Source organism: Canis lupus, chromosome 2 (genome assembly GCF_048164855.1).
Source record: "Canis lupus baileyi chromosome 2, mCanLup2.hap1, whole genome shotgun sequence".
Lineage (NCBI taxonomy): Eukaryota > Metazoa > Chordata > Mammalia > Carnivora > Canidae > Canis > Canis lupus.
The window spans coordinates 90,183,607-90,200,433 of record NC_132839.1 but is presented as its reverse complement, the minus strand read 5'-3'; the positions used below and the strand labels follow the sequence as shown (position 1 = coordinate 90,200,433).

Sequence of the window (16,827 nt, the reverse complement as noted above, 5' to 3'; positions counted from 1 at the left end):
AAAGCAAATTATCTCACCAATCTCAGACCCCGCCTCAGTGGGTTCCTTGACTGCCAACTTCAGAACAGGGTTTGGCAAATTACAGTCACAGACCAAATCTATCCTGCTGTCTGTTTATATTCTCTGCAAGCTAAGAAGGAAATAGTAGAAAGAGGAAAATAAGGCACTGGTCTGATCCCCTCTTTGTATAAGATGCAGAGAACATGGAGATTTTATGTTGTATGTGATACAGAAGAATCTGGAGCATGAGCTTGATCCCTCCATATTTGGAAAGACTTCTATTGGGAGAATATGAAGTAGACTGGAAGAGAACAGGGTTGGGATGAGGTTAAGATGTGACAAATATATCCATGCAAAGATGCATTTAAACATTTAAAACGGTTTAAAAATAAAAACATAGTATTTTGTGACATAATTGTATGATACCCGGATTTGCACGTCTATCAAGAAAGTTTTATTGCAACATAGCCACACACACCCATTTGTCTATCGTCTTTGGCTGTTTCTGTGCTACAGCCAAGCTGAGTAATTAGAACAGACTGCATGGTCCACAAAGCCTAAAATATTTACTAGAGAACAGAAGGGTGACCACTGCTCCACAATATAGTTTAACAGGTGCCGAAAAACTCAATGAAGAACACATTGCTCGCATCATGGGTTTGGCCTTTCAGGTTTATTGCCCAACTCGGTGCCCCTCAAAGGGTTGCTCCTTGACAGCTGCATCAGCTTGAAGTGACAAAGCATTAGCAATGTGAAATTCTCAGACTCTAACCTAGATCTACTGAATCAGAAACTTTGAGGGTAGAGTCCAGCAATCTATGGTCTAACTAGTCCTGTAGGTGATTCCGATACACGGTGGAATTTGAGAATCACTGGTGTAACTCAAGGAATTTGAACATGTTACCCCACGGTAATTACAAGAAAGGTATTTACTGGCTCCAGTTTGTATTCCAGACCCTGAGCTACATGTTTCACTTAGATGTTTGTATTCTCTGCAACAATCTCAAAAGGTTGGTTTTTTTGTTTTTGTTTTACACTCATTTTACAGAAAAAGGAACTCAAGCTCAGGAAGGTGAAGTAACTTGTTTAAAGTTACTGAATTAAAGTTTGAATTAAATCTCAAACTCAGATCTGTCTGCTACAGACCCTACACACCTGCCCCTCACCTTACTCTGCCCTCCTGATCATGTGTGAGGAGAAAGCGGCCCCTTCCATCCTGAAGGAGCTGCCCTGGTTTATCAGCCAGACCTTGGCATTCCCCTAGTGAATATAAGCAACTCTAATTTCACAGAATATCAACATCAGACAAGACCGCTCTGTACCTTTGATCGATCAACAAAAACTAGATCACTCTGTAATCATACGTGAGAAGAGGCAAAAACATGAACTTTGTTCAAACTACAAAAATGACCAAATATCCCCCATCCTATTTAGTGTCGCTTATTTCTTTGCCAAATGCAGCTTTCGCCTCTGTCTAGTCTTTGCTCTCTATCGAAAAGATTTATTAAGACACTCGACCATACACTGGGTGCTATACTACATGTTGGCAAATCGAACTCCAATAAAAAAAATATACAAAAAAATTAGATACTCAACCATAGAATTAGCCTGACTTCTTGCCTTCAATCCAGATCAAAGACCCACTTCCAAAGTCCCAATCCCCCACACAGACTCAGATACTGCAAGTCCTTCCTCATACCTCATTACAGAGATGTTCTATGCTCTCCGTGCTTTGGGTTCCTCCTCTCTGCAAGGAGCAGCGAAGCCAAATTATTCAACCGCAGGTGTGTTCCTGATGACCTTTGACTGGAGGCCATTGAAATGGACAACTTCTCCACTTTCATGTCCCCTCCCCATGAAGATTCCACCTCTCTGCTCCTACGCAGCTGGGGTGGGGAATGGTCTTCAAAGTAAGCAAAACTGAAAAATAATATTCCTCAAACCTATCAGTCCCAAGAACATTGCCAGATCGAGGGCAGACACTTGATACCTTAAATGGATCGATGGACTTTTGGAACCAATTTGATTACAAACAACGATTTCAGGAAACTGCCTCTTTTTAAAATTATAGTCCATAGCCTTCAGTTTTTATCTGTCAGTCTTTTCATCCGATGCCACTACCGTCTTCTCATAGTCTTCTCTGAAAACTTCCAACTGGATGGGAGGGCTCTTCTCAAGTTTTACAAAACACTTGCTTCCTCTCACCAGACCCTTTTTAATCTCTGATTAGTTATTCATGTTTGTACTTTAATAATTTTGAAAACTTTTAAGGACCGTAAAATGCCCTTTTGTCTTCTATTCCCCTTCACACAGTAGGTGCTTGATATTGTCAATTTTATTTATACATTTAAGGTTTTTTTTTTTTTTTTTTCCAGTCATAAAACTGAAAGGGCTACTTTCTCAGCCAAATCAAAGCCCATGTAAGCTGGGCTTTTTCAGCTCACTGCTGGATATCTCATTTGGAATTATTTCCCATGGCCATGGGGTTCTAATGAACAGCTGCTCCAGATGCCTTTGGTATGTGGGTATCTCTACTTTGCAGTGGGATTTTGATCTGAAATCTCCCTCACAGAAAAAAATAATAAAATAAAACAATGTAGCCAACTAATCAACAGTTTCCAGGCTACCATGGAAACTTGAAAGAGCCCTGGAGGCCCTCAGTTATGTAGCATAAAGTAGAAGTGCACAGGCACCATTACTCTAGGAGAGTAAATGGCACTCACACTGTAAAGTTTCTAGTGTCTTCCATATACCAAGCATTGCGGTAGATAGCATGGATAATTACATAATCAAGGAGAAGGAATGAAACTGTATGAATTCCCTTTGACGCTCTCCGTTGTTATTGTTCCAGGAATTCCACATTCTGGACCATGTACCTGTGTTGGCATATAGTATTACTTCACCCAGAGCCCTACACATGGAAACTGTGTAAGCACCCTGCTGGCTTATGATGGTGATAAACTTCTCTTTATCCACAAAAATCCAGCCTCAAAGTCAACTCTTCCAGGGAGTCATCTCTGATCACGTCTAGCTCTTCCACTTGGACTTAATTACTTTCCATTCTTCTTCTGTACCTTGGTCTTACTTATATCGCTCTATCTTCCATGATGTATTGCCTTTCCTTTGTTTCTATCCCCCATCTACTCATGCAGATGAGAGTTCTGTGAGGTTAGAGACTACCTTTAATTCATCTTTGTATCCTGGGCCTAGTCAAGTGCCTGGTGTATGGTAGACAAGAAAGACATATTTTTAAGGAAACACAGATGACAAAATGATGCTCATTATTGATGGGTGCATGGCAGTGCATTATACTACTCTCTATACCGTGTTTTGTGTGATTTTCCAAAAAAAAAGGTCTCAAAATAATTGAAAACTTGCAAGATGTCAATATACCTATCAGAACTGTTAAGTTCCCACCGTAAATCATGCTATCACATATATAACTACGACCTCTGTGTGCTTCCCACATTTTTTTTCTCTCAAGAAAGATATTTAAAGCCTAACAATACTGCCCTAGAGTAAAACATGATTATGCTGTTTCAGAACAAGTGCAGGCCAAGAATATTACAGTAAACACGAATTTCTGGAAAAACTGGAGGTTGACAGCTCACATTAAGTATTTTATTGAGAAGGGCCATCTACGGAGTTTTGTCCTATTGTCTGTCACCTGAATTATTCCAAGAGGATAACTAGTATCTCTGCTCCCATGATTTTACTACAGAATTCTTCACCTACTCTCAGATTGATCTCCCTAAAACAATAGTCTGTCACATTGCCCGTTTGTTTTCTCAAAGTAGAAGATTTTTTTGAGTTTATTTATTTATTTATTTATTTATTTATTTATTTATTTATTTATGAGAGAGAGAGGCAGAGACATAGGAGAGCAGGCTCCATGCAGGAAGCCCCATGTGGGACTTGATCCCGGGACTCCAGGATCACACCCTGGGCCAAAGGCAGGCCCTCAGCCGCTGAGCCCCCCAGGCGTCCCGAAGACTTTGAATCAATGGTTCTTCCCTGATTAAAGAGTAAGTAGACACTCTTGGGACTGAACTTCAAGCCACCTCTTTAGCTACATCTCCCATTTCAACTTTCTGACACCCATGTGCACGAGAACCACGGCCCTTATCCTGCCAGTGCTTAGGGGCACCACGTAAGCTCTTTGCTTAGCCTGGAATGTTCCTCCCTTCTCCAACTTGGAGAGTCCTTCTCACATTGCAACGCCCTGTATAATTGTAACCTGCCAGGACGCCTTCAGCCCTTTCCAGAACGCATCGCTCCTTCCATGCTTCTACAGGGCATCTCCTGCTTATGCCCAGCACTTAGATTCTTCTGTCTTGTTTCGTAATTAGTTTCCTTTCCCAGAATGAGAGTTCACTGAACGCACATTCCCTTTAATGTTCATCTCGCATATCTCTCTACCGTCTCAGCCTAACAGAGAACCCTGCACACGTTCAGAGTTCAACAAGACCTACATTGTATGCAAATCTGTGCAATAATGAGATCCATGTTCTGAGTGTTCTTCCTCGTTCTCCTTATTAAGGAGTGGATATGTGTAAAACCTCAAATCATCATATTAGAATCCCATTAGTCTTTTGAATCCTCTTTACAAATTGCTTTTGTTTCCTAAACCTTGAATTTCAGCTGAGAGAGAATTCTATTCTTAAAATGAGGTTTTATAAAAATTGGAATCTAATTTAGGTGAGAGCAGAAATGTTTCTCTTTGTTCTTTTCTACCCATGGCTAATTTTCACTAGCCATTGTAGAGGATAATACTAAGGCGACATTGCTTTATCCCAACACTACTACGGACCCTCTCCTTCAAATAGACTCAGAACTACTTTCTAAGTAAATTAATGCATAGTCAAACTAGAAAAAATGCTGTCCATAGCTGCCCCAGGGAAGAATCATTGCCCCTGAGGGTGGTATAAAAGTTCCGTGTGGCCTAAAAGAAGCTCGCGGTTCTGCTCTGGGCTTCATGTCCAGTTCTCCATTAAAAGGAATGGTTAATTCCCTGGCCTTATTCTGCGCTGTATTTTCTAATGCAATCAGTGAAAAGTTTGGCAATCTACATCGAGACAGCCCTTTTGGGAATTTTTATCATTTGTAATTAGAAAGGAGGAGAGATCATCTAATATTTTGTGGCTTTCTCTGTATTTTGGGCCTTCTCCTTATTCCTCCACTTGGCTGGTGGCCTAACACCCTGAGTTCTGTTTCTGCTTGGACACTGCCACGGCCTGAGAAAACACAGACGGGAGGTGTAGGCCAGACCTCCCGTGGTCTTACTGGGTCTCCCTGCTGGGTTCTCCCTGGACAAGGCATTTATTGCCAGTGAGTACACATCACAGAGAGTCAAAATGCAGTGCAGGTCTTAGAGGTAAAGAAGCTCAGGACTCTAGTTAGCTTGCTTTTGTCCCAACCCTGTCTCCAGTCTATGATACAGGCAGTAGTCTGGATTAGTTCCCTTACATGCCGCCGTGGGTGCCGCCCTCGGGGTGGGGTCGACACCTTGTAGAAATCACGTGGCTATTGTGTAATCTTTCCTATGGATGTAGTTCCTTCAGATATCTCTCAGGGTGTTGGTGGACAGATCAGGGCTAGATTCCAGAAGTCAGGACATTTCCCACATATGCTTTCATTGATTCTCTTTTCCAGTATCAGGAAAGAAAAATAAGTAAAAAGTGTGTTATAGTAGGAAAAGAACTATATGCTACTCAGTAGTCCTTGGCTTTGGTCCTGTCTCTCCCCCAGTTAGTTTTGCCTTCTGGTAAATCAGTTAACCTCTCTGGATTGTAGTTGTCTCCTACGTAAAATGAAAGAGTTGAACTAGACTGGCATTTTCTAAAATGTACTTCAGTACAACAAACTTGTACTGACTTGTCAAGTAAAATGGGTTATACCCCATGTATGGTGACAATCTGCATCTTCGTGCTTTAGCACAATCAAGGCTTTTATATCGATCTCAATTTTTCCCCAGCTTATTGGACATTTTACATAATATCTATAAATGTGTATCATCTATAAATCTGTGTGCATATATATAGAAATATAGAATTATTTATGGTTATGGGTATCAATTGACTATGAATACGGATATCCATCCGACGAAACACACTGCAGGCTAGTGCAAAAACCTGTGATTCTAGTTGAGGGAGTCAGGTTCGCGATTCTACTTTTCCATATTGTTGGAACTCAAATTTGAAGTTTTCATCTGAAAACTGTCAACTTTAAGTGACATAAAACAGAAGTTACAGAATAAAAGCTGAGTCATTTGCAGTGGTCATAAACCTGGGCCCTTTGACCTTTGCTGTGCACATTATCAACACGGGCAATAAATGAACTCTGAAATAAATAAATGTCCCTCGGTTGACCTCCTCAGTACCCCCATGGCTGTCCCCCTTCAGCGAATGCTTCACCTGGCTATGAAAGCAAGCCATCTTGAGTATTGCGCCTTCAATTTGGGGGTTATGGTTCAGCCAAGTTCAGAGAACAAAAATCTAATACGTGATCGAATTTAACAGAAGGAAACTCTCCTCATCACAGAAAAAATTGAAATGACGTCATCTGTATTTTATCACAATACCAACATTAGTACACTGGGGCAGAATCCCGAAACAACGCAAGGTTGTTGAATAGTACTTGGAGAAGTTTGTCGATGCACCGTGTTCCTTCCAGGGATTAAATACAATCACTACGTAATACGAGAAAAGGAAGAAACTGATTTTTTGAGGTTTCATTTAATCCCATTACAACATTATTCTCTTGTGTGCCTAAGCAGAGCTTGTCACAGAGTGAGAATGCTTACAGGAAGACATGGAAACTACACGGGAACTTCTTATGTGCTTAGAACAGTCTAAACAGAACCTAACAAACTTAGTTTAAAAAAAAAAAAGACTCCCTGAAGATAAGATACATCGACCATTATAACGTATTAACAGACACAACCTGTGTACCGGATGTAATTGGGATGATGTCATTTTAGCTATCGGGTCTGTAGTTAGGGAGATGAGAAGCACGGGCAGGCTTAAATATCTCCATCACCTTCCAACATTACACACAAGGGGAGAAGTGAAGAGTCATAAATAACTCGGCCATCAAAGAGCGTACCCTTATCTGCAGGGGATACTAGCAGGTGCTTAGGAACTACATCCTTTCGCTTGAGAAGAAAGGAGAGCTTGGATGTAGAATTGACCTCGGATGCTGAGGTCTAAATGATTCAAGGCATGTTATTTCAGTAGAAAAATCATTTCATGAAAAAATAAATGGGCGTCTCTACGCTGTATACGTCTCTCAATTCACGCACATCTATCTATCCAAGTTGCTAAAGCCAAGTTAGCCAACTTTCCTCCCCCCCCATCTTTGAATAATAAAATCGAGTAGTAGTAACATGTATACTAGATGGATAAAATATTTGTTGATAGCAACAGCGCTGCTCGGTGCATATGTATGGGTTCCCACTCCAAAGCCAGAGTGGCTCAAAGGGAGATGTAAATGAAACACTTTTGCAAATTAAGTGTTCAAAGCACAGTTTTGCTAAGCACCCTTTAACTCGATTTTAACCGAAAGCTTACCCATCTTCTATCATCATCAGCAACCCAGCTCCACCCCCGCACCTCCCAACTCCTGAGGCTCGGGCGGGTATTTCCCTCGCACATCAGGGTTCGAGGATCACTAATGACACTAAGGCGTGGGAGCCATCGCGGACCTGACACCCCAGCACCCCGTACCCCGCCCCGTAGAGCCCTGACTTTGCACCCGGGCGGCGGGCTGCAGCCGCCCCCGCAGCCAGCGGGGCTGGGGGCACCCCGGGCCGCCCTCCGAGGCCCCCAGGTGCGCTCCGGGTCACCTGTGCGGCCCGCTGCCCCCGCGCACCGGCACCTGCTGGAACTTGGCGGGCGCGGAGCGTCCCCAACTTGGGCAGCGCCTGGCCGGGCCGCGGGAGCCCCGTTACCTTCCGAGAAGTCGATCAGCCCCAGCAGGTGCAGCAGCTTCAGCGACGCGCAGATGATCACGACGATGCCCACGGTCTGCAGCCCCTCCGACTCCCACTCGAGAGTCAGCATCTTCCGAGCTGCCGGCGCATCCCCGCCTCCCGGCCCCGGCGCCCAGGGAGTTAACTCGGGACGCCGAGCGCCGGCGGCCGGGCGCGGACCGCGGGGGGGCGGGGGGCGGGGGCCCCGGTGACACCCCCGTGACACCCCCACCCCCACCCCCACCCCCCGGGCCCGGCCGGGGTGCAGCCCTGCCCCGCATCTCCCCGCGGGCCCCCAGCCCTGCGCCGCCGCCGGGGACGCGCGCTCTCGGCAGCCAGGGGGGCGTGTGCGGAGCCCCGAGACCTGCCGCGACCGCGGGGGGAGGGGGGGGCGGGGGCGGGAGCGGGGACGGGGGAGAGGGGAGGGGAGAGGGGAGCGGGCCAGAAGGGGAAAGGGGGAGAGGGGGAAAGGGGAGGAGGCAGAGGGGAGGGGGGAGAGGGGACAGGGGAGAGGGGAAGAGGGGGAGAGGGGAGAGGGGGAGAGGGGGAGCAGGGCAGAAGGGAAGAGGAGAACGGGGCAGAGGGGGAGTGGGGTAGAAGGGGAGGGGGGCAGAAGGAGAGAGGGAGGAGGGGAGGGGGGTTGAAGGGGAGGGGGGCAGAAGGGGAGAGGAAAGGGGGAGAGGGGGGAAAAGGGGGAGCGGGGGAATGGGGTAGAAGGGGAGGGGGGCAGAAGGGGAGAGGGGAGCGGGGCAGAAGGGAAGGGGGGCGAGGGGGACAGCGGAGAGGGGAGCGGGGGGCGGGGCACGCCAGGGGCGGAGGATGCGCTTGCGGAGGGAGGGCGGGTGCAGCCTGCAGCCCCCGCGGCCCCTGCGCCCCTGCCCCTCCCGGGACCCCGGGACCCAGCGGGTGGCCGGGAGCTCCCGCGGAAGCCGGGGTGACTGCCGCCCCTCTGGGGCCCTCGGGCGCCCCCCCCCCAGGACGTCGCCCGGGGCCCAGGGGGGCTTCTGCTTCAGGAGCAGGAATGGGGGCGGGAGGGGGGCGTGCTGTTCACCCGGGCGGGTGGCCTGTCCCCCTTCCCCTCTGGCTTCAGCCCATCACAAAGTTTCACAAACTTCCCTGGGGACAGAAGCCACCCAAGGTGCTCCTTTAAAATGCTCTCTAGTGGGGAGTCTGTGTGATTCAGAGGATTCCGGAGTTTGTGTTTTTTGTTTTGTTTTTTAAGTTTTTACAATGTATTCATGAGAGCCACATAGAGAGAGGCAGAGACACAGGCAGAGGGAGAAGCGGGCTCCCTGCGGGGCTGGATCCCAGGACCCCAGGTCACCCCCTGAGCCCAAGGCAGGTGCTCAACCCTGCGCCCAGCAGGTGCCCGGGACTTTGTGTTCCTAAACAAGAAGCCAGATGATTCTCCTAAGGATCCCAGGGGGCTCTATGCCAAACCACACCAAACATCCCAGCAGCTTTGTGGGAGCTCTGGGCTGGGCGAGGCCAGGACCCCGCTGGCTAATCCCTTGCCTCCTGCCTGCCCCCTCCGCTCTGCTGGAGCCCAGCCCCAGAGTGCTGGGGAAGGGAATCAAGCGGGACCCCGTGTGTAAAAGGATTTTCCACCCCTGGTAGTCACTAGGAAAATCACTCACTATGAATAACGATACCTTGGGCCCTGGGAGGGGGGGGGAGGCATTTCTTGGTTTTGCTACTTTCTTGCTGTGTGATTCTCTCCAAGAAATTTAGCCTCTCTGAAAACACACAGCTCCTTTTCTGTGAAGTTGAGATTATAATACTTTATTTAAAGTTCTCTATTTAAAAAAAAAAATAAAGCTCTCTATTTAAAGGGATTCACGGGAATTAAGCGTGGTTGCCATAATGGTTAACGTTTACTGAGCGTCTAGCATGTGCTGATCCATAGTGCAGTGATTTATGGACAATTGACTCATCCCCACGCTGTGCATGGCGGATGTCACATCATCTTCACTTTATTGGCGACAAAACTGAAGCATAAAGTGGTTAACTTACTGGTCAAAGCTGCGGTGGGCACAGTGTTTGGTAGGCAATGGGCATTCATTCATTCATTCATTCACTCGGTTATTTCTTAATAGTTATTGCCCTGTCACGATGAGCTCTGGACAGCACCCGGACGGTAAAGGCCAACCCGATCCTGTGGGCACATGCGGTGTAATAAAGGAAGCAAGCGTGCCCCCGATCGTGGCCGACGAATGCACCAGCACTTGAAGAGATGGCTCTAGGAAGCACTGTGAGGGCAAGGGAGGGAGAGCCAACTCGGGGGGGGGGGGGGGGGGGGGGGGGGGGGACTCTGTAGAGGAGGGCCTCAATGCAAATGATGGGCTGCCTTGCCTTATCATCGGAAGCCATCCATCAGGCTTTGGGGAACACAGACCTTGGGGACACCACTCCATCTCTCAGGATCAGTTTTCTAAGTTCAAGATGGGAGTGTGACTGCCCACTTCTTGCCATTACTGTGAGACTCAGCTGTGGAGAGCTGAGCCCAGTGCCTGCTTTCGTGCGATTATGACAGCAGGGCCAGCTCCTCAGGGTTTCTGGTGGCTCTAGATGGAGGAAGGGACTTTGCTCCTCCCTGGTCCTATCACCCTCTCTGCTCCTAGGTTGAGTTTCAGGAAGACTTCCTGACCTCCCAGTCTATTTTTCTCCTCTGGGCACCAGGAATACAGTTGGGCCACCAAGTTGGCTTTTGTAAGTGTTTTTCATTTTGGATTATACGTTTACGAGAAATATCTCTCTTATCTGCCCAACCACCTATCAAATTTAAACATGTTATTTTCAGTTTCTCAGCAAGCCCAGTGCAGGGGAAGCAGTTCTTAGAAGTTGGTGGGTGAAAGGATGTTTTATGTAACCATTCTCTGAAATTTCTGACAACATCTGACTATAGGACGTCAAAAGTCTTTTTTTTTTTTTTTAACTACAGAAATTAATTAGGTCAAATGAACTGTAACTGTCTCTTTTAATGCTATACAACTTCATTTTAAGGTTAGAAACAAAACAGAACAAAACTAAGATACAGGGAACTAAAGTGAGTTGACCAATGTCACACAGCTAAAAAGGTATAGATGCAGAATTTATTGTTCTTTTTTTTTAAAAAAAAGATTTTATTTATTTATTTTGAGAGAGAGGGAGAGAGAGCATGAGTAGAGCAGGAGGGGCTAGGGAGAGGGAGAAGCAGACTCTCCACTGAGCAGGGATCCTGGAGTGAGGCTCAGATCCCAGGACCCTGAGATCATGACCTGAGCCAAAGGCAGACCCTTAACCGACTAGGGAGCCCCTAGATGCAGAATTTAAGCATTGCTTTGTCTGACTTCCAAATTCGTTATTCTCCCTTTATACCCCTCAGCAGATTTCAGCAAATAGTCATCAATTGATCTCTTGATTGATAGACTTAGGCGAAGAGTTTTTAAATCATCACATTTCATTTTCCAGGAAAGAAACCCCCACCATCTTTGAAATTCATAGAAAGACTCAGGGATATAATTTTGTTAATTCCAGGCAGGACTTCACGTCAGTACAATGGCATTCCTCACAGGAGATCCATGGGCTGAGGGTCTCGGGGGCCCAGCCAATCCCGATCTGCATCAGCTACCTTTACTGACTGTTTTTCTAAGCTCTTCCTGTTAACTCCAGCTACAGGATCCTTTGGCTCTCAAGAATGCCAGGGGCTCTTTCACACACACACCTCATGCATGGCAGGATTTCATAAGCTAACAGTGCCATCCATGAGTTTTATGCATCATCTGACCAGTCTAGGGAAATGGGGGGCACCTGGGGAAGAGTGATATTTCTAGAGTCATCTTGGGAAAGAAGAGTTGGCTATATGTTATTAAGAAAAAATAATTCCAGGTGATGGTTCTATCATTTCATTGCAGTAGCTTGTTAGCCTCGACCTAGTTACATTAAAATATTCCTTGTCCTTCTCTCATTATTTTCAGGCTCGCCCTTTTCTTTACATTATAATAGATGTCCAGCAAAGGTCTGTCTTCCATACCAAAAGAAAAGCATGCCAAAGGAATAACCTCACATCTCTTGCTCACTTACTCTAAGCCAGGCATTGTATTATGTATGTTCCACGTATAAACTTATTCAATCTTACCCTAAACCATAAACTAATGAGAGAAGTGTTATTATTCCTATTGCAAAAAAAAATAAAAATAAAAATAAATAAAACCAAGGATCATTGATTATTTTTACAAAGTTACATTCAGTAAAGGACACAACCATGATTTATATTTGATGGACTCCATTATGGCTGCTAACAGTTATATAGATGGTATAAGTATTAGGCACTAGTCTAAAATCTTCACACCTATTAACTAATTTAATTCTTTCATAATGCTATGAGATCTATATTATTTCTCTGGTTTCAAGGAGAAAATGCAGGCTTTAAAGGATTAAATAATTGGTCTGAAGTCTTATAGATAGTACTTGGCAGACTTGGGATTTGAACTTGCAAATCCTGGGTGCCAGATTCTGCACATGGTACCATTCGCCACTGCACCCTTTGGCCTCCCTGTCTCTTGTTGGTGATTCTTTAAGTGGGTCTCTGTTAAGGGATTATGAAGGGGAAATATTGCCAGAAACCCTTGGGAAAGGAAAAATGGACTCCAAAGAGGCATGCCCAAGCCAATGGCCCAGTCTGGGAGAGAGAGGGTCAGAGAGGAGACTTTCAATTTCCTTGCACTGATCCATATTACTTTAAATGATCTCAAAAAGGATGGTTAGCCTGAAATCTGAAATTAATCATTTCCTCCTCTTTGTTTTAGCTTCAGTTTGAAATTTCACCAGGTGATGTTCCTTGGTATAAAAATGCTCCTCATCCTACTGGTGCCATACAAATACCAAAATAAATACAGAGAAATGTGAAAAAAAATATTTAAGTTAGATAGATTTATCTACCTACCTAGGGAGTCTCCAAAAATATAAATAGAATGACAATGCATATAGGAACTAGTTGAGTCAAACTTAATTTATTAGTTTATATTTGTAAAAACATTTAGAGATCATTTACAGTTGAAATAATTCAATCTTGTATTTTAAGGAGGCTTAAAAAGTGAGGTGCAGAGGGCAGAACTAACTTGCCCGTGGTGGAAAGTGGACAAAATTGGCTTGACTCAGCTCGTCATGATCCCTGAATTGTTAACTGCAGGAGAAATTGGGATGATCCACTGAGAAATTAGAAAGAAATTAAGTTCTAAAAGAAAAATTTTCTGATCTCAGTAAATAGGAAGTAAGAGAAGCAAAACCTCAACGTAGTCGGCATTTTCTAGAGGGTTCTGAAGAAAGAAGCCTAATATAGGTTTTTGAAAACAAGCGAGGAGAGGAGAAATGAATTTCCAGGAATGGAAATGGGTGCACGCTGGGGCGAATTCGGGATGGTGACGTGGCTGGGTAGAGGCCCCTGAGGCAAAGAAGAAAAATGGGACTTGAAAATTGTTGTAAAGGGCCTCTTAACATCTTTATAGAGCAAGGAATGAGGACAAGGTTGGTGTCACTTGGAGTCTCTTCTAATTTTAAGATTTTTCTCACCAAAATGATGAAAGTTATTTACCCCAGTGCCTTCTGTTCTATCCCTACCCCAAAGTCTATCACATCCCTCTGTCTTGGGGATTCTCAATGACTTGGAAAGATCCCCACATGTCCTCCAAATAAACTTTCCACTCAAACATGCCAGGACTCATGCTGTTTCACTTAGCTGCAGGGCTCATTCTGAAAGGTTCTTAAATGCATTTGGAATGGATTTCTTTAAAATATGTATATGTTTGTCCATTAAACAATTAAGGATCCAACCTTCTGGTCTGAGTGCCTATTGGATCCATAAGGGGGGGGAGAGGGGGGATACCTTTCACCTGAAAAAACTTCCAGCAATATTGCACTAATGTATCTTGAAAATAGTTCTCATGTATCATATGATCAAAGCTCATGCCGTATATAATCTTCATATAGACAAATCAGCAGATTATCTGGGAATTTAACTAGGAAACATTCCTAAAAATAGACTCTTTCCCTGCCATTTCTGACTTTTTTGCCTGCTCTGATTTCCTTTTCCTGGCTTTTCTGGACTAAAGTGGGTGGGCTCCTAGATTCACCCATTTAATCCAATATACAACTTCGGCTCTCATGTCACAGTCCTTTTTATGTTCTTTCTCTATAAATGGTCTTGCCATGTGCCACCATAATGGGCTGGCTGTAGGGCAGTGATTTTCATGGATAGTAATAGTAATTATCCCTTGCTTTTTATGTTATAATTAGGATTATATTATTGAACCCCTACCTTGTAACAGTGTACTGTACACATTACATGAACTATCTCATTGAATCATCACAACCCCTCAATAGGCTAGGTAATATCATTAATCCACTTTTATAGATGAGGACACGGAATGCCAAAACTTAAGTAACTTGCCCAAGATTATGAAAAAAAAAATCAGAATATGCCATTCTGAAATATGTCACTCTGGGAAAACGGTGATGTTGGGGTGCCCGGGTGGCTCAGTGGTTAAGCGCATCTGCCTTCGGCCCAGGGCCTGATCCTGGAGTACCGGGATGGAGTCCCACATCGGGCTCCCTGCATGGACCCTGCTTCTCTCTCTGCCTGTTGTCTCTCATGAATAAGTGAATAAAATCTTTAAAAAAGAAAAACGGTTATGTTGAGCTCAAAGGCATTTGAGAATCACCAGATGCAATGACGTTCTCGGTTCTCCTCTTATCTACCTAACTGTGGCATAAATTCCCTTTGTGAAACTGCCCTCTCCTTCTCCTGTGCCAGGAATCAGAAAGCAATTCTTATCACTGGAGATTGAGAGTGGGCACCAAAATAAGTCTGCATAAACAAGCCTAACTAAAAGAAACCTTATCTTCTATTAGTTTCCCTCATATATTTCTTAGTCACTGCCCTACAATTTATCATCCCTTGAGGCCCAAACTCCCTTTCTTTTGTTAAAGTGACACATAAGCCCTGGGGTCTAATTTCTTGCTTTTATGAGTTTTACTTGTTTTCTGTGAACTTCCAAATTTATAAAATGAAAATTGTATGTCTTTTCTCCTGTTAATCTGCCTTTTGTAAATCTAATTTGCAGGTCCCCAGAAACTGAACCTAAGAGGGTAGAGGAAACATTTTTCCTCCCTGATAATTACATGCTAGAAGTCAATGACCTGGGATTAAACCTCAGAAATTCTCACTCAAGAGTCAGTGTTCTTACATTCATGCGGTGTCATTTGTAAAGATCACTATTTTTTTTTTTATTTTGTTCTTATTGTGGTCCCATGAAACCAAGAGAAACAAGGTTTAAAATGAAAATGGCTTCCAGAAAGGTAGCATGTGGTGTGGCCCTCACCTCGTGTTGAAATGTGAATGTTCAGCATCAAGTTCTCTCTTGGAAATAAGATCAAGAGAGCAAAGAAAAGAGAAACAAGATGAGGGGAAGGACTCAGGAGATAAGGGGTAGCAGGGAGAAGGGAAGGGAAGAGAGAGGAGAGGAAGACAATGAAGAGGGAGTCATGAGGGAAGAGCCAAGCAATCCTCCATGCCAGCCACTGTGACAGAGTCAAGAACACACAGCTGGATGCAGCCTGTTTTCTACTTGTGAAATCCTCAGACTTCCAGGTAGATGAGATCTAAAATATGAGTAAAACGGACTATAGGAAAGGGTTGAGCAAGGGTTACTTCTTGAAATTGTCCCACCTCCCTGATCCATTAAGCTCTTGAGCTCCCATAACGAGCAATGTAGACTATCTCTTTAGCTCCACTTTCTCAGCCATAGCATGGAAGCCGAGCAGGAGGCTTTAAAGCATGAAGACTGGCATCTCCACGGATATTGCGCTAGCCAGAGCTAGGCCACGAGGCCTTCAGTGTCTGCTCCTAGCCCGTGATGCCTCCCCATTGACTTGTGGCAGGGCCCTGTTGCCCTAGACCGATTGCTTCATCAGCTTGATCCTCTCTGTTCCCATAGACGGACTGGGATGTTCTCAGAGCTGCCCTGGCTCATTTCCTGTCCTGCAGCAGCACTTTTGGAGAGAAAGCCCAACAGGTCTGGACTGAAATGCATTGCAAATCTCCAGGGACACTGAATGATTATGTCGAACATGTTTCATTGTATAAAGAGTTGTAGGGATCTCTGGAAGGAATATTTGTAGAAGTTTCAATGTCCTTCTCTGAAAGCACCTCTAAATCCCCCTTGTTTATTTGCTAGTTCATTCATCCTCTCTCTCATTCATATGTATGCACACTCGCGTGTGCACACACATATACACACACAATCATCCCTGAGATCATTTCTGTCATCTGCGAAGTCAGAACAGGTGAGGCCCCAATAAATACAGAAGTCTCGTTTACCCCGAGCTTAGCATGTGCACATTCCTGCTGGGGATGAACAAGCACACAGTAACGGTTCAGCGAATGCCTCTACGGTAAATGGAGTTTCGGATGTAGGGCGCGGGTCAGAGTACGCATCTGTTCTACAAATGCTAGTTCTCTGAAGTGAATGGCTCAGGTTTGGCAATTAGGATTCGTAGCCAAGTCTTGGGACCCTCAGTGCAGTGTCTTTCCACTCAAACAGAAAGTTAAGACCTCTGCATAATAGTAAATATAGAAGCTAGGAGGGATCATGCACCATGGAAGAGAAAGACTTTTTCCAGTGAGAAAGAAAAAATCCACAAGAAGGAGAAGACATGGTGAATTAGGCATGAAGGCCCGGCCTAATAGTGCATGCGTCCGGTACTGCTCATGGTGCAGCGATTGCCAGGGCTCCCAAGGCAGACACATCTAAGACTTGCTTCCAACATCCACTACAATCTAGCAGCCTGGGAAGCTGGGGCTACATCTGAGTGAACTTTTT

At 45.0% G+C, this 16,827-nt stretch overlaps 1 protein-coding gene across 5 annotated transcripts in view; it reads right to left on the bottom strand.

Annotated features, from left to right (window-relative positions):
- The window catches only part of KCNIP4 (potassium voltage-gated channel interacting protein 4), a 1,119,488-nt gene that overhangs the window by 218,010 nt on the left and 884,651 nt on the right, over positions 1 to 16,827 (bottom strand). Inside the window, exon 1 of one of the 5 annotated variants that reach the window (XM_072809150.1) lies at positions 7,949 to 8,145. The exons of the other annotated variants lie outside the window; for them this stretch is intronic. Coding sequence (XP_072665251.1) covers positions 7,949 to 8,060 — 112 coding nt within the window. The 5' untranslated portion in view covers positions 8,061 to 8,145. Of the gene's footprint in view, positions 1 to 7,948; positions 8,146 to 16,827 lie in introns of those variants that run through there. 5 annotated transcript variants of the gene reach the window in all.